Source organism: Mastigoproctus giganteus, chromosome 4 (assembly GCF_048544385.1).
Source record: "Mastigoproctus giganteus isolate SK-2022 chromosome 4, ASM4854438v1, whole genome shotgun sequence".
NCBI lineage: Eukaryota > Metazoa > Arthropoda > Arachnida > Uropygi > Thelyphonidae > Mastigoproctus > Mastigoproctus giganteus.
Window position 1 is genome coordinate 217,881,454 of NC_143578.1, and position 27,924 is coordinate 217,909,377.

The 27,924-nt window shown below is 35.2% G+C and overlaps 1 protein-coding gene across 1 annotated transcript in view; it reads right to left on the reverse strand.

The window, feature by feature from the left end:
• Positions 1-27,924, reverse strand: part of LOC150087407 (NHL repeat-containing protein 2) — a 51,931-nt gene that overhangs the window by 17,725 nt on the left and 6,282 nt on the right. Inside the window, exons 2-5 of the mRNA XM_090372476.1 lie at positions 26,178-26,501; positions 19,320-19,585; positions 10,829-10,966; positions 5,299-5,428 (exon numbers count right to left, since the gene is read on the reverse strand). Of these exons, the coding sequence (XP_090228602.1) occupies positions 5,299-5,428; positions 10,829-10,966; positions 19,320-19,585; positions 26,178-26,501 (858 nt within the window). The remainder of the gene's footprint in view (positions 1-5,298; positions 5,429-10,828; positions 10,967-19,319; positions 19,586-26,177; positions 26,502-27,924) is intronic.

Sequence of the window (27,924 nt, forward strand, 5' to 3'; positions counted from 1 at the left end):
CACTGCCTTAACATTAGAACATAATCTATTATAGCCGAGAACAAATAATGGCACTATCTAAAACAAGAAGAATCTTGAAATACAGACAACAGATCATTACCTCCACAATATATCTTTACTTCAGGTACAAAAAAAACAAAAAAAAAACGCAGGAAAATACTAACTAATCACATTCAAATGCACAAGTGGAAAAAATTCACTTAGTGAAAATTAATTGCATCTCAAAACTACGGGATCTAAGATAAGAAGTCCCTGTATATATTTTGCATAATACTCTATGTAAGAGAACTGTTTGTGATTATTTTAATAATTTAGTAATTTCAAATTTTTGCTAGGCTTTTAGATTTTTTGTTCACCAATAAAACAATTGTATAAACACCTGAAAAGTGATAATTTTTTTTTTTTTACTGATTAACTAAGCCGACATTTCTTAAGGTTGCATATACGAGGTGGTGAATGCAAAGAAGTGTCCACACATAACATCACTATGTAACTTGAATTGAAAATTGAAGATTGTAACATTTCTGACACACACACTCTTCTGAACTACATAATAAAATAGTAGTGCAATAGTAGTATAATGGTAGTACAAGGGCTCGAACCCCGGTCTTGATTAGACCGGGGTTCGAGCCCATGACCACCAAATATGGAGGATGTGGAAAGGTCAGGGAATGACCATATCCCCCCAGAGCAATATGGCCTTAGTTGCTAATGCTCCTAAAAACCAAATAACAAACAAACAAACCAGAATACCAGAATATTTCTCACAATCAACCCTTTCAAGTACATGGTCGAGGTAAGTGGAATACACAGATGTATTTAGTCCAGGACACATACCATTACAGAACCTTCGCTGACAAATTTCCACTATCCCTAATAGTTCCTTGTAAAAATATACATGACATTTCAAGTACAGACTGCTCTCACACAGAGAATGACATTCTTGATGCTATCACAGAATTCTATAAATCACTCCATTTCCTACACAACTTTCCATCTCGAGATCTTAAAAGGTGGTATCTATGAAACCTACACTTAAATTATTAAAAATATACATTTTGCTGAACAAGAAACATATAAACCTTTTGAGGTATTAAAATATTATCTCAGAATTATCACTATGTGATACTCTCATGTACAATGTTTCGTATAATGGCTGATTAAAACCAACATCATAAAATTTTAAAAGTAATATTTCAGTACTGTGCACTGCTCAGTTACAGCATAGATACTATTTTAAAGAAATTGAGCAAATACTGGTAATAATGCCACATGATATGTACAGAGAAATAGGTCCTAGAAATGGGTACCACAATTAATCTATATGTAATCTATATGTTCAAAAGGGTTATCTCGTGGTTAAATCCTAGATTGGCATCTGATGGAGGGTATCCTCACTACCTTGTGCCCTGACCAGTACTGTTTACAGTATGATGATCACCTAAAACACAACTAATATGCTATTCAAAAAAGCTTAATTCAAATGACTTTGAAAGGACCCAAAACAAGACTAAATAATTTAATAAGCAAAATGTTTAGCCAACTATTCACATATAGACAAAATAGATTAGAGCAGTGATTTTCAACCTTTTTTTCATAACGGCACCCCCTACTCATTTTTCTTCCTGTTAGATCCAATTCTGTCTGTGTGTGTGTGTGTGTGTGTGTGTGTGTGTGTGTGTGTGTGTGTGTGTGTGTGTGTGTGTGTGTGTGTGTGTGTGTGTGTGTGTGTGTGTGTGTGTGTAGTAGTAGTGGCATGTGATGCAAGAAAGCATGTGTATGAGCTTATGCAGCATCAGCCAAAAAAAAAAATATCACACCATTCCCTCCAAATGCCTGTCCAGTTCCTCCTTAAATTTATTCAACCTATCAACTTCCACAATGACAGATGGAAGTTTGTTCCAGCAATTAACCACCTGCTGGCTAAAGGCAAATTTCCGCACATCTATTCTACATCTGTCTTTTCTTAATTTGAATTTATGCCCCCTCAGGTTCGTAATCTTAACAAGTGGAAGGATCCCATCAGAATTAAGCGTGCTCAACCCATTCAAGGCCTTATATACCTCAATCAGATCACCGTGCAGGTGCCTAGTCTCCAGCCACTGCAATTTGCAGAACTTAAGCCTCTCTTGGTAAGAGGATCCCTTCATTCCCCTCACCAATCTTGTTGCCCTTCTCTGTACACGCTCAAGTAAATCCCAGACTTGTACGCAGTACTCAAGGCGTGGCCTGACCTTATACCTTATACATTGCCTTATACAGAGGGATAATCACCTCCTTTTCCCTGCTAGCAAAATTCCTATATATCATTGACAAAACCCCATGACCTGCCCTGGCAGCCTGTCTGCATTGCTCAGAAAACTTCATATCTGCGTGCACAATTACTCCCAGGTCTTTTTCATTTTCTACCACCTTAAGTGGTACCACACAGTTGGTACGTTTCTCTGGGGTTACTTGTACCCATATGCAGTACTTTGCATTTGTCAAGGTTAAACTTCAGTTGCCAAGCTAAATAATCTGCCCACATTATCTAGATCCTGTTGCAGTAGCACACTGCCATTAACAACCCTGCCAACCTTTGTATCATCTGCAAACTTCGACATTAAGCCTGATATACCTTCATCAATGTCATTGATAAATATACAAAACAACAGTGGACCCAACACCGGACTCTGTGGGACTTCACTAATAACATTAGTCCACGAAGAGCAGCACCCATTGATTACCACCCTCTGTGTTCTCCCACTTAACCATCGTTTTATCCATTGTAGCAACTTACTCTTAATACCATTCTGCTCCAATTTGTACAATAGTCTTTCATGCGCAACAGTGTCAAAAGCTTTCCTGGAATCCAAATAGATGATATCAAAATTATTTTTTGCATCCAGTTCCTTTCTAACCACATCATAATATCCTATCAAATTTGTCAGACAAGACTTTCTCTTAACAAACCCATGCTGTGTCTGAATTATTGCTGCAGTCTTGTCTAGATGATCCTGCAATGCATCTTTAACCAGTGATTCCATTATTTTACCCGGAACAGAAGTTAAACTAACTGGTCTGTAATTACTCGTGTCACCCTTCGATCCCCCTTTGTGAATTGGGGATACATTTGCACATCTCCAGTCTGTGGGAACCTCCCCTGAGTCCAAGGATGCTCTCATAATTATGGCCAAGGGTTTGCCTAGTTGCTTTGCCACCTCCTTTAATATAACTGGATAGATCCCATCCACCCCAGGTGCTTTTCTTATGTTTAACTTCAACAATTTCTCCTCCACTTTGCTCTCAGTTATTACAAAATCATTAAGTATCCTGCTACAATTTGATAACCTTCTGCCATTTCCAAACCTTAATAATTCCTCGTGTGTGAATGTAGATGCAAAATACTCATTCAGTTTGTTTGCTATCTGGGCAGGTTCATTAACAGTCGATCCATCGATATCAAGTGGACCAATCAGATTCATTCCCTTCCTTTTAGAGTTTATATAAGTAAAGAAATCCTTGCTGTTTTTCTTAGCATCTTTTGTCAAAGATTTCTCATAATCTGCCTTCGCCTGCCTAACCTCCTTTGTGACCTGATTACAGACTAGCTTATATCTGCCATAGGCTTCTGAGTCGCTTGATAATTTATATGCATCCCATGCATTTTTCTTCTCTGTTACGAGTCTCATTAGTTCATTAGATAACCATTTAGGCCTAAACCTTGAACAATATTTCTTAATAGGTATTAAACTTTTAGTAGCTTCCACGATTAATTCCTTGAATGCTTCCCACTTAGAATTTACTGTTGGTAACATCGTCAGTTTATCCCACTGTACAGAATTTAAAAACTTTCTGAGACCACTGTTTACGGAAGCAAAGGTCTCTCACCTTTGCTTCTGTAAAGGTGAGACCTTTGCTTCTGTAAAGGTGAGACCACTCACCTTTACGGAAGCAAAAACCTTTTCCTTTACCCCTGATGTTAATTATATCTTTAAGTAAATCCCACATCAGTACACTGTAATCACTGCCACCTAGTGGTTCCTTTATCTGTGTGTATGTGTACATATATATATCTCATAATTCAAAATAAAACATTAGCCAGTAGTATGGCAAAAAATGTAGAGCGAAAAATTAACATAAAAATAATGTAAAATAAGATAAACCCAGTGAGGGGGAAGTAAAGGTAATAAGACAAACAGTAGCCGATAGTCCCCTATATAATTTAGCACTTTAAATCCAATTAATGAAACCAATATAAAATTTAAAATAATGCCAATTATAATATAATTTAGCAGTACCTCCACACCCCCCTAGAAGGTACCAGTTCCGAAAAACGTGAAATATCACCAAAAAGGGTTAAAAGAACTATTAAAAGAAAAACAAAATATCAAAATGATAGACTGACCATTATGCCCCATATCGACAGAGGACCACAAGGCCAATAATGGTCAGGGAATCGCTGCATTTCAATCGCTATACAAATCGTCGCAAAGGCTACTGTTTGTCTTATTACCTTTACTTCCCCCTCCCTGTTTGGTTTATCTTATTTTACATTACTTTTATGTTAATTTTTCACTCTACATTTTTTGCCATACTACTGGCTTATGTTTTATTTTGTTTTATTTTGAATTATCAGATATATTTGGGCTTCATGTGGAGGATGTGCATTTTGATGCCGCTAATGATAGCTTAATATTTATTCATTTTCTTATTTTATGTTAAGCTTTTAAGCCATTATTTAAACACACACACACACACACACACACACACACACACACACACACACACACACACACACACACACACACACACACACACAAAGAATATATATATATAATATTTAAAAAATGCTATGACAGTTATTATAATAATATAGCTATAAACAGATTACAATTCATAATACAAATTATATATATACTGTATAATTTTATTCTTTATATAGAGGCACTAAATAAACATCAATTATAGATCACCACAAAATTAAAAAGATACCGTACACCTTTTTATAATTAAATAAATATATAAATTTTAAAAAAAAGTTTAAGTAACTTAAACCCAAATTACGTGGCACCCCTGGAATGTTGTTGCAGCACCCTGGTTGAAAACTACTGGATTAGAGTCTAATTATTCATTACATCTTTTAACCCTTTTAATCCTTACAACCTATGCTCAACGTAAAGTTTTCTTTTTTGTTAACGTATACAATATATCCCATTTTGTGATTAATCTGAAGCCAAGTGCACAGAAGACATTTCAAGGCTACAAAATGTTCTTTAAAATCAACGATAAAAAAAAAAGTCACATAACATTACTTGCCAATGCTGGGTCCCACACATAAATCCCAAGGTGAACTATGAGGAAAAAGCATTTCACATTTTTTTTCTTTTTCCTCTTGATTCATTTCACATCCAGTGAGAGTACTAACACTTTTCTCTATGAGGTCAATCTGAAAAGATATAAATTGTACCAGTTTTTTTTTTAACATTTAGCGAACCTTCACTATGTAACTAGATACCTAATTTATTAAATATGTGTTCGCTAAAATGGGCACTTCTTGTATATACAATTATTCTAAGGTGGACGTCAGAAAATCCCTTAAAGCATTATCTAAATATATAATCATTTTTGTATGTTTCACCTATGCTCTTATCCTCCGTTAAATAGCAAGTTTGCATGACATAGTCTTTATGTAATCAGTGTCACCACAGCCCCACAAGCAAATCATACAATATTTCAGATGGCATGTTTCCAAGGCACAACCAACATTGTTGTTATAATTTTTACTTCACTTCCTATAATACTAATATAGTGAGGTTCTGATTTATGAGAAATTGATGAACATTATCCAACATAAAGTCAAAATTTGCCTTTATTTCGTGTTGAGGACAATTAGAAACCAGGATGTTCTAAATATTATAAATGCCTGCAATTTTAAATTTAAAAATGTGCTCTTTTACTGCCAGTTTTTATAGAAAAAGTAAATTTTGCCACCCTTGATGCTTGCTACGTGCTGTAGATCTTGCAATCCCTGTTCATTTGATTGGCTACAATAAATACTGCTCAACCATTTTGTGGTACACACATCACAACAAAAGTTTTGTTCTGATGTTTGCGAGTTTACATTTTTTGTAGAGACATCCGAGTCACTGCTGAAATGACCCCATAAAACTACAGACCACAAAACATCTGAGAAATATCTGCAATTATTCCTAATTAGAAATAAAGACAGAATTTGACTCTGTCTTTAAATCCACCAGACAAACCTATTGGTAACTCTCTAGAATGATTCCAAATCAGCTAGTGCATAACCTCGCTGCCTCTACTCTGCCAGAGAGTGATGGAGGGAGTCCAAATAGTGTGTATGCAGGAGGCATTGTCAAGGCCACATTATGTCAAGGAGCCAGATATATTCTTGCAGTGCCATATCTTAAAAATTTCATTACTTCATATAATATGTCCTCCCCACCTTTTCTTACTACTGAATATATCATGAATAATCAAACCAATAAAACAAATTTATCTGCAAAAAAATCTAAATCTCCCAAACACTTCCTCATTCATTTCACAAACATATGGCTTCTGTTCCAATCTCAATGATGTCAATTTCCACTTACAGTCTGCCAAGTTCCATGTAGTTATTATGACAGAATTGCAATTATCGGTTGATTCAAACACTGCTCATCTCAGTTGTCCCAATTATTTGCTGTATGAATTCCTTTCACTTCAAAGGTGGTACTTGTGCATATTCTGATATTTCTTGTCAGAGACTTATTAATTTGTAATCTTCTCTTTTCGATCTCCTCTGGCTTAAAATCTCTCTCTCTCTCTTTCTCCCCCCCCATTCTGTCAAATTCATCTGTTGATTCTGTCATTCTCTCAACCCCACTAATTGCTTGGAACCCTTTGACTTCCTCACTTTGAAACTTGACTTTCTCTAGTTCAACTTTCCTAACAATGAAGTAAATTTCCACGACAATTTTAATGTTCACAGCTCCAGCTAGATTCCATTTTATATTCACATGGGCCCAGCTGGTCGAGGAGCTGAGGCTTTTGCAATTACTAATGACCTTGCACAGAATGTTCATTTACCTACCAGAATACTGGAGGTGCCTCCATAGCCAGGTGGATACAAGCCGCAGTGCGCAGCACACGCTTCTTGATTAGACCAGGGTTCGAGTCCTTGATCACCAAATACAGAAGATGAGGAAAGGTCAGGGAATGACCATCGCATATCGCCCGGAGCAATATGGCTTTAGTTGCTAATGCTCCTAAAAACCAAATAACAAACAAACAAACCAGAATACCCGACAATCTAATCATGCAGCCAACATGCTTGATCTTTTTCTCACAAACAACCCTTTAAGTATACAGTCGAGATGAGTGGTTCTCTAGGCACCTCAGCTCACAACTTGGTGATCTTCTGTTCTGAAATGCAGCCTTTCTCTTGTGGCCATTCTCAATCTTATATTGTTTGGCATTACAAAAATGCAAAACGGGATGATCTGCAAGATTTCTTTTCTTCTTTTCCTTGGTTGGATTACTGTTTCAAATGAAACAGTAATCTGATGTCAATGTATTTGCTCAGATTATGTCAGTGAAATTATTCTTGTAGGGATGAAATCCTTTATTCCACACTACCTTAAAATTTCATCCTTTAGCTAAGCCTTGGGTTTCCAATAAATGTGCTAAGGCTGTTCAAGATAAGAATGTTCAATATCGTAATTGGTGTGTATTCAAATCTGCTGGTTCATTTTCTACCTGCATCAAAGATCTTTTTCTCACAATCAACCCTTTCAAGTACACAGTCGAGGTGAGTGGTCCTCTAGGCATCTCAGATCACAACTTGGTGATGGTCTCTTCTCCAATGGAGCCATTCTCTTGTGGCCAATCTCAACCTCATGCAAATGGACATCATTCCATTTTGCATTACAAGAATGCAAAATGGAATGATGTCCATTTCCACTTACACAATGCCAACCTCCACATACTTTTTCTGGCAGAATTTCAATTATAGGTTAATCCAACCCCTACTCATCTCAGGTGTCCTAATTATTCAAAGTACGATTCCTTTTGTTTCAAAGATGGTACTTGAGCATATGTCCACTCTGATATTCCCTGTCAGAGACTTACTAATTTGAAATCTCCTCTTTTTGATCTTCTCTGGCTTAAAATCCCCCTGCACCATTCTGTCAAATTCATCTTTCATCTGGTGATAGTATCTTCTCCAGTGGAGCCTTTCTTTCATGGCCATTTCTAACCTTGTGTTGTTTAGAATTAAAGGAATATGAAATGGGATGATCTGCAAAATTTCCTTTCTTCTTTTCCTTGGTTAGATTACTGTTTCAAACCTTCTGATGTCAATGTTTGCTCAGATCGTGTCAGTGAAATTATTCTTGTAGGGATGAAACCTTTATTCCACACATTCCACCTTAAAATCTTGTCCTTTATTTAAACCTTGGTTTTCCAATAAATGTGCTCAGGCTATTCAAAATAAGAATGTTGCACATCATCACTGGCTTACATCCAAATCCCCAGGTTCATTTTTGGCCTACGCCAAAGTTCACAACAATTGTAAAGCAGTTATTAATCCTTCTAAACCAGATTTTCAACAGGCTACAGGCAGAAAAATGGTAATCCATTTTTCTGCTCATAGCCTTCTGGTCTTTCTTCAAGCATTCTGGTCTTTTGCCAAAGCTATTGGCCGCAATGTTTGCCCATCTCTACTCTCTCCTCTGTCAAAACTGGATGGTTCCATTTCCACCTCATCTAAAGATAAAGCTGACTTCCTAGCATACTATTTTCTTCTAACTCATGTATTGATGATCTTGGTAAACCACTTCCTACCATTCCTAGTATACTTCATTCAATGCCTCCTGTGGTCTTCTGTCAAAAAGAAAAAGAAAAAAAAATTGAACAGTCTTGATTCCAAGAAAGTACCAGGTCCTAATGGCTGCATTAGCCATTAGTACCTGGTAATTTTTTAGCATTAGCATTACATTATCATTAGTAAAGGCACATGATGCAAGAAAGCAAGCTTATAGCATCAGCCAAAAAAAAAAAAAAAAAAACCTTCTCATTTCACCAATCCACTCGGCTCCAAATGTTTGTCTAGTTCTGCCTTGAATCTATTTAAGCTATTGCTCCACTGCACTTACTTCTACTCTTTCCAAAGTAATGGAGAAATCTATTAACTGCCAACTCCTACAATATCTAGAAACATAGAACTTGATCAATGATCATTAGTATGGATTCCAACAGTGTTGATTCACTTGTGATATACTGGCTTACGTTACCCATGTTTTTTTTGTTTTTTTTTAAATGCAGATTAAATGAGAAAAATGAATAGATTAGATGTAAATGAACACCAGTTATGTATTGTAAGTAGTTTTGTATGATAAATGACTTTTGTTTTATATTTGTGTCAATGCTCTTGAGAAATTGACAGCTCACATATAATAAATATACAATATATAATATATATACTCGTGTTGGGGAGAATATCCTTCAGCTCCTGGAAATTCTCATTTTTTAAAGCAGTCAGGTAGCTTGTGGGGCTTAGTGCTTGAGGGGAGCTGCTGTACAAAAATCATAACAATGGCCACTGATGGCAATACTATGGTACAGGGAAATAAAAATTATTAACCCCCACACACACACACTACTTATATTTGGTTTCCTCACCAAGCTTAAATGTCAGTCACTTTCTTTCGTTAATATGGGTATAGTGCCGTAAAAAGTCAAAAAGGAAATAAGATTTTTTGAAGATGAGGGAATAAGGGGAGGGGGTTAAACTGCAACTTGTCTACGGCTATCTCGGTACAAAGCACCAACCAGCAAAGAATCCAAATGGACGTTTCCTGCCGCTAATTAAATATGTACCAAAATTAGATCCAGTTTAAAAAATAACACTATTGACTGCTTATGTTTCTTAAGAGCTCACTTCATTTTGACAGGTAGTGTGGATGCTTATTTTTTTTGTTTTTAGAATAACTGTATGTTTAATAATTTTTGCTAGAATATTTATTATTGTAATAAAAGTTTGATTTCAAACGTGAATTCAAGTAATTACTTGTTATTTCCTTATTTTATTGCACCTAATTGTCATCAAAATTTATTGCGAAAAATGTTTTTTTTGTGTGATGAAAAAAAAAAAATGTTTTTTTTCTCTTCAGTGCAGGACTCAAATTTGTAAGAAAAATTTACACATGTATACAAATCCATAAAGGGTTTCTCTTAAGAATTATAACTGGTGATGAAATACAGATCCACCATTGAGATCCAGAAACAAAACAGGAATCCATGCAATGAAAAAAAGTCATGGATCACCACTTCTCAAAAAATTCAGGACTCAATCTTCTGCCAGGAAAATCATGGTCATAATTTCTTGGGATATGGAAGAATTTTTTTGATAGATTGAATTACACATAAGATGCAATCACTGGAGATGCCTAGCTGCTGTTCTCAAAAAAGAGCAGCATAGACACAGAACTTTTTTTTTATACAGTTGAAGATTGGCAATACTGAAAAAAAGAATGGACACAAATTTCTTCTGACTGCTAAAGGGAATTGGTACATTCCCTTTAACAGTCAGATTGGAAAAGGTACATTCGTACCTCATTTCTTCTAACATGATGGTGTCTTTTTTTCCAAACATGATAGTGTCTTTTGGAATAATGCATAATGACTGTATTACTTCAGATCATGACTAATCAATAGATAATAATCAAAAATATTAGAATCTAAATGCTGCAAATAAGCATTTATAAAACCTTTTACCAAGTGTTAGTGTTATAAACACTAAGGCTTGGTATAATTGCACAGAACAGCAAATTACCATAATACTCACCTTCCTAATTACATGGTTTTTAGTATCTGCAACAAAAATTATTCCTGGTTCACAAAATGCAATACCTTGTGGACAATAAAACCGAGCTTCTTGGAAAGATCCATTAATAAATCCTGCATCAAGGCCTCCAATAGCAGCCTACTTACAAAGAAGTTAAATGTCAGTTAAATTCAATTTTTAAAATCTTCACATTAGAGTCCTTTCAATCAGTCAGTTGATAAATAAATAATGTCAATAGTAATGTCCCAAATGTGACTAAAAGTATATAAATTACTAGTAATATGCATTTAAATTATCTCAGAAACAAAGACAATGCTTTATGTGAACATGATGAAATGTGTGATCATCAGAAATGACTGTTAGCTTAACTGAAAAGAAGAAATGCAGTCACCACATTTTTGTGCAGCCATATAGCACTTTTGTACACAATATAGTATTATCATGTAGTATTATCCAACTATGAATATTATGTTTACTATACAATTTTACACTTATTTATCCCCATCTGAGACAAAAGCTTACCCCACTTCATCATTACACAAAAATTACTAAAAATTACCTGTAAAAATTTAGTTGCGTAGAAAAGAATGCACTGCTTCACCACTGAAAATGCAAAATATATTACCTTCTAATCTCATAGTAAACTTTAAATCCATAATTCTCATATTTTTGATCATTAAAAGAATAACACAGCGAAATCACTGAGCTTCAAATACAACCATTCTTTCTAATAAGTTGGAACAAGGACTTTGTGGTAAACGAATTTAAACATTAAAAATTAATAACAATAACATACTCTTATACTACATAAAAATTATGATTAAGAATCATTATTGAGAAACTTCAACATACTCTTAATGACTAGGATATGTTTAAAGTCAAACTGTGTCTCATCTTCAGACCTTATGAAATTGGAGAGCTTTCTGTTGCAAGTAATCCACTGAAAACTGGGTCAGGTGAGTTTCAGTTTTCGGTGGATCACCTGCAATAGGAAGTTCTCCATTTTCACAAAGCCTAAAAACAAGACATAGGATTGTTTTGAAATATAGCCTGTCATTAAGTGTGTGTGTGTATATATATATATATATATATATCTGATAATTAAAATAAATATAATATTTAAGATAAAAACATCAGCCAGTAGTACGGCAATAATGCAGAGCGAAACGAAACGCAAAATAATATAAAATAAACAAACAGGGAAGGGAAAGTAGAGATAATAGGTAGTCGATAATCCCCTGTAAAATTTAGTCAATTAAGTCATTAAACCCAATTAATAAAAAATGCAGCGATTCCATGACCATTATTGGCCTCGTGGTCCTCTGTCGATATGGGGCATGATGGTCAGTCTATCATTTTGATATTTTAGTTTTTTGGTAGTTTCTTTAACCTTTTTTGGTGATATTTCACGTTTTTTGGAACTGGTACCTTCGAGGGGGGTACCGCTAAATTATTTATAATTGGCATTATTTTAAATTTACATTTTTTATTAATTGGGTTTAATGACTTAATTGACTAAATTTTACAGGGGATTATCGACTACCTATTATCTCTACTTTCCCTTCCCTGTTTGTTTATTTTATATTATTTTGCGTTTCGTTTCACTCTGCATTATTGCCGTACTACTGTCTGATGTTTTTATCTTAAATATTATATTTATTTTAATTATCAGATATAATTAGGCATCATGTGGAGGATGTGCATTTGCTGCCTCTAATGATAGCTACATAGCCATATTTATTTATTTTTATTACTTTTGCCTAACTTTTACCTCACATTATATATATATATATATTGAGGTTTCCTAAAGATGTTAATCCTATTTTTCATGTGGTATAAGAGTATTTTATTCATTTTTACAACCATTCTTACTTAACCTGCCATCACTTGTGTCAATAGAACAAATATGCTTGTGTGGCATCTGTAAGAGACCTTTTTTTTTGTTTTAATTATTAAAAAAAAATAATAATAAGCTTTATCACTGAATTATAATTATAAATTTGCTAAACTTAATTTATAAAATATGAAACAAAATTAAACAAGAGAAACCAATAATAATAATGTTTTATCATATTTCTTAGAATTTTTAAGGATACTCATCCTCCTAATTGAAACATATGGACTCACCTAACATCTGGCAAAAACCCCATAAATGGTTATGTTTTTGCCAACTATCGCTGACATCTCACGAATATCACATAGGAATAGGAGTTAAGCATAAGAAAAACAGACGCTATTACTTATCTGGTGTCTGTTAAACACCAAAAAAAAAAAAACTGTAATTTGTAGCATAGCAAAATGAAAACACAATTCATAATACAGTGGATTCTGGTTATTTGGGCCACCAATTAATCGGGGCAGCCGTTTATTTGGGGCAAATCTTAAAAAACAGAAACCCATCGAGAAAATAGCCAGGGTTTACTTCGCTTAATTGGGACAGCATGCCGTTTAATTGGGGCAGGAGACCGCAGCATTAGAGATTACCCTACGATTGTCTCTGACAGTACCACGTGGTTCAGTCGAAATTCTGGAGGTCACAACCATAAAACAATAAAAACAATTAGCAATCACCTGTTTATTGAAATCTATCATAAATGGACAGTAAACTCAATCTTACTGAATTTGCGATAATACCGACAGCTGGAATTCTGGGAGTTATTATGGTGAAATGTGTTTACACTTCCATGGAATCTTCACTCATATAAAAAAATTAATTTTCAGATCTTCTCTTCATTCCTATTTTTAAAGCTTTGTAACTCGTTACTCCGTTCTCACTTGCGCGTATCGTGCTACTTGCAATTTGTGTGCCGTGTTCTTTGTTATTGATTGCTTATCTTTTTACTGTTTTAAATTTTAACCCCCACCCACAAATGTCAACTAGTTCATATGTATATATTACAGTACGTATTAATTATTCCGATTATCACGTATATTCTTCCGATTTTCACGAATCATTTAATTTTTTAATTGGTAAGGTAATAAAGGATAAATTTGTTCTTAATATATCTTTACTTTTATAGCCCGTGAATAATATTTCTCCTATTTTCTATAATTAGAATCACTGTTTAACAGAATTAAAATTCAATTCACAAACGTGATCACAATGACCAGCGCTTACTACACATCATATAGTGAATGGTACTTTACTATGGTGAGTTCGCCGTAACGTGATTTGATTGTACAGTGAACTAATTGTAAAGGGGGAATACATTGTATTTTTAACTATTTATGTGAAACTTCGGATAATTAGGGCAGCCACTTAATCGGGCCAAAATGCACTAGTCCCGATGTGTCCCAAATAACCGAAATGGACTACTGAAATGGTATATTGAAACGAAAACAAAAAATAGTGTATAATTATTTAGAGAATATTGGTGGGTCAAGTTCCTATTGATGATTTATTGAACGTTTGCTTATAGAGACAAGATCATAATTCCATAATATAAGGTAATTGCAACCTACATTTGGAATAATGTTTACAGGTATGGAGATTTAGATGGATTATATGAACTTTTCTTCTAGTCAACATATTTTGAATTACTAGAATAAGTTAATATAGGGAAAGGTGAGGCTGACAACTTTGAGAAATTCAAAGGTCAGCTGAATAGTTACGAATGTGAGGAGGGAAACATATAGATTATTTATTTTCTCTTTCTTTTCATTATTAATTTTTATTTCGGTTTTTTTATTTTATGATTATTATTATTTTATTTATATTTTGCCCAGTTCAGCTTTTGCTGAACTGGGCAAAATATAAATAAAATAATAACAATAATAATAATAAGAAGGAGAAGAAGAAGACTTCCTTGCACTATGTGGTTAATACTAAACTAACATGCAATTAACAAAATTGTTTTCATCTAAGGCACAGTGAATAAAACTGAGTTAGAGAGAGTTTGAAGAGCAATTTCTGTAACTTTTCTATGCACTGTCTTGAAAAGGGTTTGCTGAAACTTGAACTTTTAGGTCTAGGTATGGAAGTGAACCATCCTGTTTAAACTCCAGTTAGACTGTTATGTTGTGACCTATTAAGATACCAAGAAATACCGTCTAATAATTAGGAACATATGGCCAGATGTCATTGGTTTCACTTGGCCCACAATTTGGTTCTTTCTAAGGGAGACAATTCAAATTCTAGCATTAAAACAGAAGATTATTCGAATTATTCCATCAAGCATATGTGTGGGGAGGGGAAGGGGTATGGTCTCTTTGTACTAAGCCAAGTCCTCTGCATATATTATTTCATATTTTGTCAGTCTACTAGTTTTTGAGGGTAGTTTCACCATTGTTTTCATAGAACACATCTTTTCAGCAAAGTGAAATCTTTGGCCAGAAAGATGCTCCTTATATTGCAGAAAGAAGTCATTAGGAGACAGTAATGCAGAATAAGGTGGATGATCAAATATTTCAAGTCTTGCATCTACAAAAGATAAAAAAAAAAAAGACACCATAGTGCCACCCCATTGCCACTTCATATTAATGGCCTTAGTTTCATTATTAAGTTTGCACAATAGTGGCCTATGTATTATGTAAAATTAATGGATTATGTTCAATGTAACCAATAAGCCCTACTCTCTGACAATCCCAAAAAAATGGAGGTCATTGCTTTGCTTGCTGACCACACAAAATTTCTTTGTGGCAGAGATATATATTTTCCAGGTCAATTGGTTATCCATGGGCTTGGGCACCTCTGCTCCCCTTTCCGAAATTTACTTAGCCACAGTTGAAAATAAAATCCTACAACCTTACCCTTCTGAGATAAAGTTATACATGCGATACGCCAATGATGTACTTTTAATAGGAAACAAAACTATAATTGATAACCTGTTTACAAAATTCAATTAAATTCACGACAGACTTAAATACACACTCAAAACAGAAACCAATGAACAAATTAATTTTCTCAATCTCACCATATATAAAACAGGTACTGAACTAAGATCTATAGAAAACATACACACACGGGGAAATTCCTACATTTTACATTGCACCACCATTTCAACATAAAAAAATCCATTCTCTATAACCAAATCTACAACGCCATTAAATTCAGCACCTCACAAGACGACCTATTCAATGAGTTACAATATCTCACAAAAAAATTCATAGCCAGAAATTACCCTCCAAAATTAATCCAACATACCATTTCCATTGCAAAAAATAATATCAATAACCCCATAAAACACATCATAAATAGTAAAATACATTATGTCCTTCCTTATCATAGTAATCTTGCAGGACAATTTCGGCGAATATTTGCAGATACAGACATCACTCTTATTTTTTCCACTTATAACAAACTCTGATCACTTTTCAATAAATATAAAGAAACACATAAATATCCAACAAGCGAAATGAATAATATCATTTATTTAATAAAATGTCAACACAATTGTAATGCTTGTTACATTGGTAGTACCACAACCAAATTCGGTTCAACCCAATCCTCCAATTCCAGAGCATACTATCACTACAATAGCTTCAGAACTGGACATTCCAGCACTGAACTTACTTTACATGCACACTCCAACAACCATACTCCCTTAGTTGATTCAGCTATTACCATATTAAAATTAAAAAACAGTTACAAAATTTTACAATTTGAAGCCCTCATTATAGAATGGTTTTGTCACCACTCTGATCTAAATATTATAAATGCGAAACTCCCCTTCAATCTTTCTCCAGTTTGGAATCTCACCAATCTGAGATTCCCACAAGTAACAAAGTGCATCCTGGGATTACAAAATTCTTCTTAAATACAGTACGCTTTCCCTTTTCACTTAACTTGCCAACTGAAGATGTTTTTTAACGAAAGTCCTCGTTACAACTATTGGCTTATCCACTATTTAGAATCCCAATTCAACCCAATTTAATGACAACCAAGGACGGAGTTAGTACACTTCTACTTCCTTGCGCATATTTTAATCCCGTTTCCATTATAATTACTATTTACCCACCCCTTAATTTAAGAACCAATCATCTTAAAGCTAGTCACCTCTTGCCATTCAAACCATAACAATTGCAGATCGATCAAAGGCGAGTACTGAAAAATTAAGCCCTTGCTATTTTTTGAATTTATTTTTACTATATTAGTGATTTAGGTTTGGTTGCAAAAAAATGAAAAGGCTTCTTTACTTTTCGTTTTATTTCATAACCTGACATTAAATGGTAGGTTAGAAAATAATAAAGATTTCCTTATATTTCGTGACCTAACCTTAAAGGCTAGGTCATGAGTATTCCTATTAGGAAATAATAGGGAAAGAATGATTCTTTTTATATATATATATACACACCTAATATTAAATATAAAATCAAAATTAATGCCAGCAGCATGACAAAACTGTTGACCGAAAATAATAAACTAAACATAATTAAATCAACAGGGAGGGAGAAGAAAACAAGACTAAAATTGTAGTAGAAACTCTCCAAATAATTTAGAAAATCCAATTAAGAATCATAAAAATTCATTTAAATTTAGTGCCAATTATATAAAAATTTAATGGCACCCCCCTCTTGTAAGGTGCCAATTCTAAATTGTGTGAAATATCACAAATAGAGACTATACTAATTACAATAAAATAAAACCAAATTAACAAAAATAGACTGATCATTATGCCCCATATCAACAGAGGACCACAAGGCCAATAATGGTCTGGGAATCACTGCATTTCAATCGTTAGACAAATTGCCGCAAAGGCGAACCGATCGAAGGATCCGTCCACCATCTGAATCCCCCGATCGAACCACCCTTGCAGAGGATTTGAATAACAGTGGTCCTTATACAGTAAAAAATAAAAATATAGAACAGACTAGCACTCCAGAGCAGAGCCACACCACTGACACAATATAAGTTTAACCAGCTTATATAGACAAATAAATAAAATACTATAGATTATAAATATATATATATATATATATTGTGAATAGCTATTGAGGTGTTGATTGACATTATAATGTGTGTGTATCTGCAAGTGTCTGTAAAAATAAAAATAAGTTATAAAAAATTAATATTTTGTTAATAAACAATTTATGCACTAGTCCACCCATGATTCTAAAGAAAAAAGGTCAGGTTACCCCCTCCACTTCTGGAGGAGTTCAAGCTCCCATGGGATTCAAGTGGAGGTAACCTGACCTTTTTTCACCATTATGGAAAGTGTTCATTAGGGCAAGATACTATTGAGGCAAGTGACCATTAGTACTTTTGAGACTAGGGCAAGTGATACTAAACTGATGTTGTGTTCACACACCAACTAGCACATCATTTGCCATGCCTACCTGTCAATCAATATATCGTTCTCGACTTCTGCTCCACACCGATAACACCTACTGTCTGTTTACTGAGCGAGCAGTGCTAGAGTGCAGTATCAGGAAACTAATTTTCTGAGTAAGTTGGCTGATGCTTCACGTGGTTCTCATGTTCCTTTATCTTCGCCAAAAAGTCAAAATTCTACAGATTTCCTACAAAATGCAAAATCAACCAGGATCTGAAAAACTTCATCCCAACAAATTGGAGTCTCCTTTCATCTTTGGATTTATTAAGGCCAATTAGGGTACCCTATTCATCCAAGCAGCAGAGATTGCCTAGGGCAAATGCTAGCTAGCTGCAAAAGTCACTCTAATAAGAAGAATAACAGCAAAAAGAAGAAATATCAAGAAATTCTATAACACTGTAAAAATAATATAACCACAACAAAAAGAACTGAACAACGTAATTAAAACAGGATTCATACCAAATCAGATTCCAATGCTGACAGAAGTATAGAGGCTATTCAACCAAGAAAAAACTAGATATTTTAATTACTAAGCACACAGAAAAAAAAAGTAATTTATGAAAGAATAGAAAAATCAAAACCTGCTCTCAACACTGAGCTCATGTTTTTCAATTTAAAAATACAAAACTTTTTGCAATAAAAAAAAGCACCAGAATCTAAGAATGATTAGTGCTTTCTTATTAAGAAGCATCAAGAATAAATAATAAAAAAAAGAAAGAACGAAGTCAAACTTAACCAAATCTTAGTTAACATTCTCAGTTAAAGGATAAAGTAATTCGCCACATTCTCACTTGGGTCAGATACATGAATGAATTATGCTATCCAATGACAGACAAACAAACAAATATCCGCAGGTGACATTAATGATCCAAGAAAAACTGGATAATGATAATGCATCTATAAACGGGAACTAAACAATAATCAAAGAAAAACCTTCAAGACTAAGTCAGTTTCTCTACAATTGCAGTGAAAGATAGCATACAGTATTTTACACTATCTTCCACTTTTTGCAAGATTTAAGCCAAAATATTTTCTTACCTTTTATGACCATTAAAGAAGAATGTAATAATTTTATTTGATAAGCCTAACTAATTATGTTCACCTCCAGCTATGACTTCTAACTGTATTATGGTCACTTTCAGATCAACCATATTCACTGCACAAAATAGGCTAAGGCAATGAAAAAAACAGGAAGGTATACGAAAACATTTTAAACTCACCTCTACGATGCCATCCCTACTAAGAATAAGTATACGATTTTTTCCAGTGTCTGAAATTATGATATGTCCATATTTATCTGTACAAACTTTCCCAGGAAATAACAATGGATTTTTAGGTAGGTTTTCTCTTAACAACTGAATGGGCAACTGAGAATGGACAATCTTCTTACTTTCTTTAAAATATTCTAATGCAATTTCGCAATATAGAAATAATTCATTTCTTTGATTTTCACCTACTATACAGAACAGCAATTCACTTTCTGGCCCTAATGAGGATACAAAAATTTTTAAAAATTTATTAGAGAAATAGTTTGATGTTTTCAAATACATGAAATTAGTTGAAAGAAAATATAATTATATTTTGTGTAAGTTACAGAATATATAAAACAATTCAAAGTTTGAATGTGCTCAAAAATAAATGCAACACTGATGTAATGTAAGGTTCTACATTTCATACCATTAACCCCTGTCAGGTACATGTTTTTTTTTTCATTATACAATAGAGTGCCTGATATCCCAAAGTTTCAAAAGCCTTATAAAGTGTCCACAATTTTTAAAAAGAATTAAAAAAACTTTCTAAACCTAACTACACTCCATTCTTAAAAAATTATAATGCAGCAATGAATAGTTTTATGTAATTTTTTTTTTCTTACTGCCATTACAGTGTTTATAAACATTACACAGGCTTACAATAGTTTTAGGTATGACTAATTGCGTGTATACCCTTTAATAATTTGTGTATGATGATTCAAAAATAACAGATTTTTCTCCAGTATACAAAAATATTTCATATAATGTCATGTGATTGAATAAAATATGCCAGATGATTTTGCATATTTGTATTTTTTATTATTAAAGGTTGGCAACCATGGGCTACTAGTTTTTCTGAATGATTTTCTAAATAACTTTCCAGAAGTGTTCAAAGTGCATAGGGCAAGATAGCATGAGCATTTAAGTGGACAACAGACTGTTTATTTATATACTAAAGCCATCTTGTGTTATGATGTAAGATGTGATGGTCTCTATACCATTTTAGTCCATACAGAGCAAATGAAATAAAAACAAATCTAAGTACAATGACAAGAGGCTTATATTTTGATACATCTGTGGCAGCTTTGTTGTAAAAAAAGAAAACATAACATAATTTATTATTTTTTTACATGAATTTTGCATTATCCTCATGGTAAAAGTACCACAAGGATAATGCAAAATTAGTTTAAGTGCTTTGTTGTTGTTGTTATTTTGGTTTTTAGGAGCATTAGCAACTAAGGTCATATTGCTCCAGGAATATGCGGTGGTCATTCCCTGACCTTTCCGCATCCTCCGTATTTGGTGGTGACGGGCTCGAACCCCGGTCTAATCAAGAAGCGTGTGCTACGCACTGCTGCTCCTTCCCACCTGGCTACGGAGGTGCCTTAAGTGCTTTGACCTAATTCCTAAACTTATTACAAAAGTGATATTTCAGGTAGTGGGATCCTTGCCAGATCCCACCATCAGTCTGGCTTGTTTAACTACGACTGCTGTATTTCAATAATATTACAATTGGTCCTTGAGGTTGTCACAGACATTCTCACAGACATGCCAGACAAGCTGTAGCTGCTACCTGGGAATCTAAAATGCTGATGGAACTGATATTCAGATGACACTCAAGTCAAGTGGACAAATTTCAGCAAAGTCTGGACGGTCTGTGACAGCCAAATCCTCTGTTTGCACCTTCATGATGGTGGGATCGTTAGTAATCCTGGGTATAACCTCCATGCACAAGCACACTGCAGGTGACAACCCATATGTTGTTTGTTATTTGGTTTTTAGGAACATTAGCAACTAAGGCCATATTGCTCTGAGGATATGTGGTGGTCATTCCTGACCTTTCCGTATCCTCCATATTTGGTGGTCACGGGCTCGAACCCCGATCTAATCAATAAGCGTGCACTACGCACGCACTGCTGCTCCTACCTACCTGGCTATGGAGGTGCCCCACCCAGATGTGAACCAACGTAAGCAGGGGTCGAGGCGTGGTGCCAACACCATATGGAGGAATGCTACCCCTCTGTGTTACCAGGCAATATTAGGTGGTAGATGACTATCATCAACCGGTGCAATACCACCACTTTGCTTATCGGAGGCTTGAAGTGGTGGAACCCATGTTTAGTCCCCAGAGCTAAGTTCCGGTCAACTCTTCCCCATCTCTTCCATCATGCAATATGACTAATGACTTTTGAGGTTATGATGGACATCATGGCAAGATCCAATCTTCCTTACATTTCGAGGGTACAGCTCTAAAACGGTGTTTGCAGGCCTGCCGCCAGTTAGTACAATGGACCGAACCAATTGGTAACTCTTTAGGAGGCTTCCGGATCAGCTAGTGTAATCTTGCTACCTCTACTCTGCCAGATAGTCATTGGAGGGAGTCCAAGTATTGTGTATATGGGGGGGGGGGGCATTGTCGAGGGCAGGTTATGTCAGGATCTGGGTCTATTCTTACTATGTGTATGACATATCCAAAATTTTCATTACTTCATGCAGCATGTCCCACCCCCACTTTTTCTTGCTATTGAATACACCATGAATTGTCAAACTAACAGAGCAAGCTTATCTGTGAAAAGATCTCTAAACCTCCCAAACATTTCCTAGTTCATTTCACAAATATATGTGATCTCAATTCTTATCTCAACAATGTCCATTTCCACTTGCAGTCTGCCAAACCCCATGTACTTTTTCTGACAGAATCTCAGTTATTTATTGGTTGATTCAACTACTGCTCATCTCAGTTGCCCAAATTATTCGCTGTGTGATTCCTTTCACCTCAAAGGTGGTACTTGTTTTTGCATATGTCCATTCCAATATTCCCTGTCAGAGGCTTGGTATTTTGGAATCTTCTCTTTTCGATCGTCTAAAATCTCTCTACCTCATTCTGTCAAATTCATCTGTTGTCTCTATCATTCTCCCAAATCCACTAATCACTTAGAGCTCTTCAACTTCCTCTCTTTGCAACTTGACTTTCTCCAGTCCAACTTTCCTAACAGTGAGGCAATTTTCTTTGGTGATTTTAATGTTCACAACTCCAGGTGGCTTCCGCTTTCTAGTCACACCAACCCAGCTAGTTGAAACGCTGAGGCCTTTGCAATTACTAATGATCTCACACAGACTGTTCATTTACCTACAAGAATACTGAACAATCCTAACCATACAGCCAACACGCTTGATCTTTTTCTCACAAACCACTCTTCTAAGTACACGATCGAAGTGAGTGGTCCTTTAGGCACCTCAGATCACAACTTGGTGATTGTCTTTTCTCCAATGGAGCCTTTATTTCATGGCTATTCCCAACATCGTGTTGTTGGCATTACAAGAATGCAAAATGGAATGACCTGCAAGATTTCTTTTCTTCTTTTCCTTGGTCGGACTACTGTTTCAAAACTTCTGATGTCAACGTTTGCTCAGATCGTGTCCGTGAAATTATTCTTGTATGAATGGAATCCTTTATCCCACACTCCACTTTAAAATCTCGTCCTTTATCTAAACTTTGGTTTTCCAATAAATGTTCTAAGGCCGCTCATCTGAGGCCATCTACCATTACTGAGGGTGATGGTAGATGGCCCTCGGTCTCCTAACTTCTCCACTAATGCTGGTGTCCCCCCAAGATTCAGTTCTTTCCCCTATTTTTTTCCTCTTGTATATTAATGACCCTCTTCCATTGAACGGAAATCCTATCCATAGTTTTGCTGATGATAGCACATTGCATTCCACTTTCCATTTTGAGAAACCTTGCCCTACTCAATCAGCTTCAACTTCTCAAATATCCATTACCAATTCCTTAAATGCCAATCTCCAGGTAATTCTCCAGTGGGACAAAGACAACTTAGTTGATTTCAATCCTTCTAAAACTCAGTCCTGTCTTATATCTCACAAAAAAAAAAGGTTCTTCTCCTGCTCCTATGCTTATCTTTGGTAACACTCTGATTTCTAGGCATGATGATATATCTCTTTTGGGGATTACTCTGACTTCTAATCTCTCTTGGCACTAATATAGCTTCCTCTGCATCTAAAAAACTTGGTTTTCAATTTCACTCTCGGTTTTCTCGGTTTCTTGGTTTTCTCTTTCATTACTTTTCTTCCAAACAGCTGTTTACACTGTATAAATCACAAATCCGCCATACCATGGAATATTGTTCCCATATCTGGGGCGGTGCCCCCCCCAAAACCTCTCTCAGGCTTCTAGATTCCATTCAGAAAAAGACAGTTATGCTAATTAATGACTCATCTCTAACAGAGTCTCTCCACTCTCTGTCTCATAGATGTACTGTTTCTGCTGCATGCCTTTTAGCATTAGCAAAGGCACATGATGCAAGAAAGCAGTTATATAGCATCAGCCAAAAAAAAAAAAAAAAACCCTTCTCATTTCACCCATCCACTCGCTCCAAATGTTTGTCTAGTTCTGCCTTGAATCTATTTAAGCTATCAACTTTTACAACGACAGATCGAAGTTTGTTCCAGAAATCAACCACTTGCTGGCTAAAGGCAAATTTCTGCAAATCTATTCTATAGCTGTCTTTCCTCAATTTGAATTTATACCCCCTCAGGTTCGTAATCTGAGCAAGAGGAAGAATCCCATCAGCATTGAGCATGCCCAAACCATTCAAGCCTTTATACACCTTAATCAGACCACCTCGCAGGTGCCTAGTCTCCAGATACTGTAATTTACAAAACTTAAGCCTTTCTTCGTAAGAGCAACTCTTTGTTCCATTCACTAATCTTGTTACTCCTCTCTGTACTCGTTCCAGCAGCTCTACATTCTTCTTAAAATGAGCCTCCAGACCCGTATACAATACCCAAGGTGTGGCCTGACCATCACCTTATACAAGGGGATAATCACCTTTTTATCCCTGCTAGAAAAATTCCTGTATATATCATTGACAAGACACCATGAGCTACTCTTGCAGACCATCTGCACTGCTCAGAAAACTTCATATCTGTCTGCACAATTACCTCCCAGGTCCTTTTCATTCTTTACCACTGTTAGTGTAGTACCACACAGTTGATACGTTACTCTTACACAACAAATATGATTAAGCACAAATTTTAAAGGAAAAAAAAAACAGAAGTCGACTTACATGTCAGAATACATAGTATTTCTTTTATAGTTTTGTATGAGGATGTATACAGTACTACCATAAATACCATTATTGGTATTTATTGTAGTACAGTAATACCCCGAAGTCACGCGATAGGTGGGTCCGAAGAAAATCACTTAAGTTGAATTTGCGTAAGTCGGGTACAACTTCGCATATATAAATACATATAAATTTTGTTTAATTGGGACCAAGGACTAACAAAAACACAATTATAAAAGAAAAATATTTAATAAAATTGCAGTTATTTATACATATTAATACAAATTATGTATTAAAAAAATAAATGAGTTACGTAAAAAAGTTATTTCGATGTTGATGGCTTCATAAAATCTAACAAATTCGTCTGACGACACAGCGCCTTCTTTTTTTCACGCAGAATTTCTTCGTAGCAAGCTAATAATTTTTTATTCCTTGCTTTGTAGCTATAACGCGTTTTCGTTGGGGTCTGTTTTCTAAAATTTAAGCCCTTTTCAATTGAGCTGAGACCTATCAAGCTTGCAACTGTCGTGCTTTTCTGGTGGAACTGGGTCTGAAGTGTCGGATAATTCAGTGACGCATCTCTATGAGCTCATTCATTGTCAGCTCCTCACTATGTGAATCCAACAGCTCGTTGGCATCATCACCACTGACTTCCAAATCTAATTGCCTGGCAAGATTAACAACTTCTTCTATCATATGAGCGACATGATCAGTTTCTGGCATTGTTTTCGTCTCGTTTTTGAAAAAAAATGGACAAAGTTTCTTCCAGACACCATTCAATGTTTTTTTGTGAATTTCATCCCAAGATTCTTCAATGATTCTTACGGGTCTAAAACATTGAATTGTTTCCAAAAGTCTTTAACAGATATCTCACTATTTTGTCGCATAGCTTCATTCAGACGTGCAAACAAAAAAAGACGTGCCTCGTGTAGTAGGCCTTGAATGTTTTGATGACTCCCTGGTCCATCGGTTGAAGCAAGCTGGTTGTGTTTGGAGGCAAAAACACAACTTTCACACGTCGGTCGAAATTAATTAGGGTGGCAGGAGGATGACTGGGTGCATTGTTAATAAGAAGGATCAATTTAAATGGAATCTGTTTAGACTTGCAATAACGTTCGACTTCGGGTATGAAGTGGTGACCAGACCAGTCCTCAAAAACGGAAGCTGTCACCCAAGCTTTATGATTTGACTTCCAAATTACCGGTAAGCTAATTTTAGATATATTTTTTAAAACTCTTGGGTTTTCGGCGCGATATATTAAGAGAGGTTTTAACTTGCAGTCACCAGCTGCATTCCCGCCGACCATCATTGTCAATCGGTCTTTGGACACCTTAAAGCCTGGAAAGGCTTTAAGGTTTACAAGGTTTATTTCGTGTTTAAGGTTTATTCGTGAAAACAATGTAATTTCCGACAAAAGTTGAGCACGAATTCGAATGCACACATATAAATATGACAGTTGGAATGCAAATTCTTGTGTATGTGTGCAGCTCATGCTGCAGCAAAGTTGAATTTTGTTCATCTTTCGCTCTCACTCTCCGCCGTCGCACCATATATCGATAGCATATGAAAAACGACCTTGAAGATAGTGGGGGGCAGTGTTGCCAAACGAAAAAAATCAAGAACCGCGTAACTCCGAGTTCGCATAAGTCTGGGTATTACTGTACTCTATACATCCTCATACATATAAAAATCTGATCTCACAATGTATTAATCTACAGTTTTTTTTAAAGTGTTTGGTACTCACCAATAATAACAAGTGTTGGCCAACACTGCACATGCAATTCATTCCACAGTTTTGCTTTTGAGTCATTTACTACTGGATGACTGATTCCATATCTTAATATTGCATCTGCAATATTTTTTAATACTTTTTCATTTTCAAATTTTGCTGAATGGACACCTATCACAACTACTCCCTCGGTTGAAAATTTCTGTTCAAGTGCCTGAAGATCTGGAAGGATATGCATACAGTTTATGCAGCAGTATGTAAAGAAGTCTAGAATTACCAGTTTCCCCTTCAAATCTTGATGTAATGACAATGATCTACTTGAATTGAGCCATTCCAGATCTGTTATTAAAATAAGATAAATCTAATTATATTATTGTACTCAAAACAACAAAAGTACAATTAAAACTTAATTCTAAAAAAAAAAATTTATTCAAATTAATTTTTTCAACCCTTTAAATCATTCTAAAAGAAATACATATTTGGATGAAAATGACTTATAATAATAATAAACAGTAACTATAACTTTCAACTTTATTTGCATTAGAAATTCCTCAAAATGTGACAGTTATTTAAGAAAAATATCAACTTACAGTCTATTGATATCCCAGATATTGTTGTTGTTTGGTTTTTAGGAGCATTAGCAACTAAGGCCATATTGCTCCAGGATATGCGGTGGTCATTCCCTGACCTTTCCGCATCCTGCGTATTTGGTGGTGACGGGCTTGAACCCCGGTCTAATCAAGAAGCGTGTGCTACGCACTGCTGCTCCTTCCCACCTGGCTACGGAGGCGCCTTGATATCACAGATATTATATGCTATAGCACAATTATTTTTTTTTATTTAAAAAAGGAAAATATTCTCCAAAATCACAAACCAATTATATAATGAAAGCAAACAATATTTTTAAAATGTGCCATAAATTTAGGAAATATTGAATAAAAATTGATATAATTATTAACATAGGATAAGTGCTAACAAGAGGGCCAAGTTCAAATTAATATCCATATCAGTAGCAGCAAATGATGCAAGGTGGTGAGATAGCACAGAATTTCCCAGAAAAAAAAAAAAAAAATACCAATTTCATTTGTCCATCTCTTCTAATTATTCAAATTTATTCAAACTACCAGTAAACCATAAAAAAGTCTCACTCACTTCCACAATACCGGATGGAAGTTTGTTTCTACTATCAAACAAACTGGGTCAATTTCTATCTAAATTTAGAAGCCACTTTAATTACAAAGGAAGGATGAAAGGAAATAAGAACATCCATTTGTTGTTCCCATGGTGTGGTATGAACCAACCAACCATAGTGAAAACTGGTATTTCTGTCTTACAAAACCTTCACATTTTTTGAAAAGCAGCAAAAATAAAACAGAACATCTAAATTTCTTCTAAACAAAGCCAATCCTGCCTGAAAAATTGTATTTGTGTGTGTTTTTGTATGGGCGGCTCCTAGAACAGAAGTTCATCTCTACCTCACTGATCTGTTCAGTTTTTACAGACTCTGTCAAGGTAAGGCCAATGTGTGTCGTGTAATAAAAAAAAAAAAATTTCCATCCTGCACAGGACAGAGGGTCCTGTGTTGGTTGAACTGGGATAGTGAAAAAAGAATCAGAGAAAAGGAGGGAAAAAAAAGAAGTCGCTCATCCCGCATGGGAGAAAGTGCCTGGAAAAAGGTCTTCCTACTCCTACGCCATCAACTAACTGGAAATAACTTCTTATTTCCAATGAAAAAGAGGACCCGACAAAAGAACAAAGTTGT